Source organism: Microtus ochrogaster, chromosome 10 (assembly GCF_000317375.1).
Source record: "Microtus ochrogaster isolate Prairie Vole_2 chromosome 10, MicOch1.0, whole genome shotgun sequence".
NCBI lineage: Eukaryota > Metazoa > Chordata > Mammalia > Rodentia > Cricetidae > Microtus > Microtus ochrogaster.
Genome location: NC_022016.1, coordinates 55,264,765 through 55,266,028, shown reverse-complemented (window position 1 = coordinate 55,266,028; position 1,264 = coordinate 55,264,765). Strand labels below are relative to the sequence as shown.

Sequence of the window (1,264 nt, the reverse complement as noted above, 5' to 3'; positions counted from 1 at the left end):
CAGCACCCATGTCAGGAGGCTCACAACAATCTGTAATTCCAAGTCTAGGGCATCTGATATGCTTTTCTAGCCTTTGTGGGCATCATACATATATACACACACACATGCTCAAACACACACACACACAAAAATAAATATAAAAAAATAAATCTCTAAAAAAAAAATCACTTGGTTCAACTGCCATGGCACCTAAAACTAAGGGTGTTTGGGTCTGGGGAGGGACTTAAGCTCTTCTGGGTACCTGGAAAGCTCCTGGATGTGACGTCAGACCCTTGGCTGTACTGGAAGCCAGCGGGAGCAGGGTCTACTTCAGTGTCAATCTGTACTTGCTCTTCAGACTGGGAGACGTGGCCGGAGCAATCGGACACCCGTGCTTCTGCTTTCCCCGACTTAAGATGAACAGGCTGAGAAGGTTGCGACAGTCTCAAGTGCTTGCTCTTTTTAAGGGCATCCTTCCTGTGTTCGTTGGCCAACGGCTGCGGAGCATTCCTTTGGGGCGCGGCGTGGTAACTGTACTTGGGCCACAACTTTCCACTTACTATACTTGGGCCTTGGTCTGGGCTCAGGTGAGAACGGGGAGATGCACTTTCCTCCTGCCAGCTGCTACTGTAGAAAGAGGGGCGGTCCACACCATTCGAGCTGCTGTCCTTATCTGAGAGGCTGAAATAGCGATCCTTTTCTTTCTCACTGATGTCCAAGGAAGATTTAATGAAAGTCTTGCATACACTGATGACGTCAGTCATCTGAAGGAAGCTCGCGGCAGACATCACCTCTATGACATTCTGTCCAGTAAGAGAGAGTTTGCCGGAGTAGACAAAGTCCAGGATAACTGTGAAGGTGTCCGGGGAGAAGGTCTGAAACGTGGCTGTGGCTGGCTGACTGGTCTCCTTTGAGCTCTGGGACAGCAGCATCTTAAAGTAGCCGCTGCTAGCAAACAAGACGTTTCGATGCGCTTTGAAGACCTTGCCTTCCACGAGAATACTACAGTCACAGAACACGTCTTGCCTGCGCTGCTCGTTCAGTTGCTGCAGGAGGTGTGATTGGTGGGAGGAGATCTCCATTCTGCAGGGGAACGGCACGAGGTTACTGGAGAAGGAGCTACACGTGATTACCAGAGAGGAATGGCACGCGAGAAAACAGGACTCAGAAAGCTTGTTCCCGATCTAAACCTGTTCCTTCTTAGGAACACGGTCCCCAAGACACAGAAGATAGTGGGGTCCACAGGATCTCCTGTGCTGGCCCGTAGTCCCTGCTACTCAGAAGG

The 1,264-nt window shown here is 50.4% G+C and overlaps 1 protein-coding gene across 1 annotated transcript in view; it reads right to left on the bottom strand.

Moving 5' to 3' along the window:
• The window catches only part of Zbtb8a (zinc finger and BTB domain containing 8A), a 15,641-nt gene that overhangs the window by 9,849 nt on the left and 4,528 nt on the right, over positions 1-1,264 (bottom strand). Inside the window, exon 2 of the mRNA XM_005353199.3 lies at positions 242-1,062. Within this exon, the coding sequence (XP_005353256.1) occupies positions 242-1,061 (820 nt within the window). The 5' untranslated portion in view covers position 1,062. The remainder of the gene's footprint in view (positions 1-241; positions 1,063-1,264) is intronic.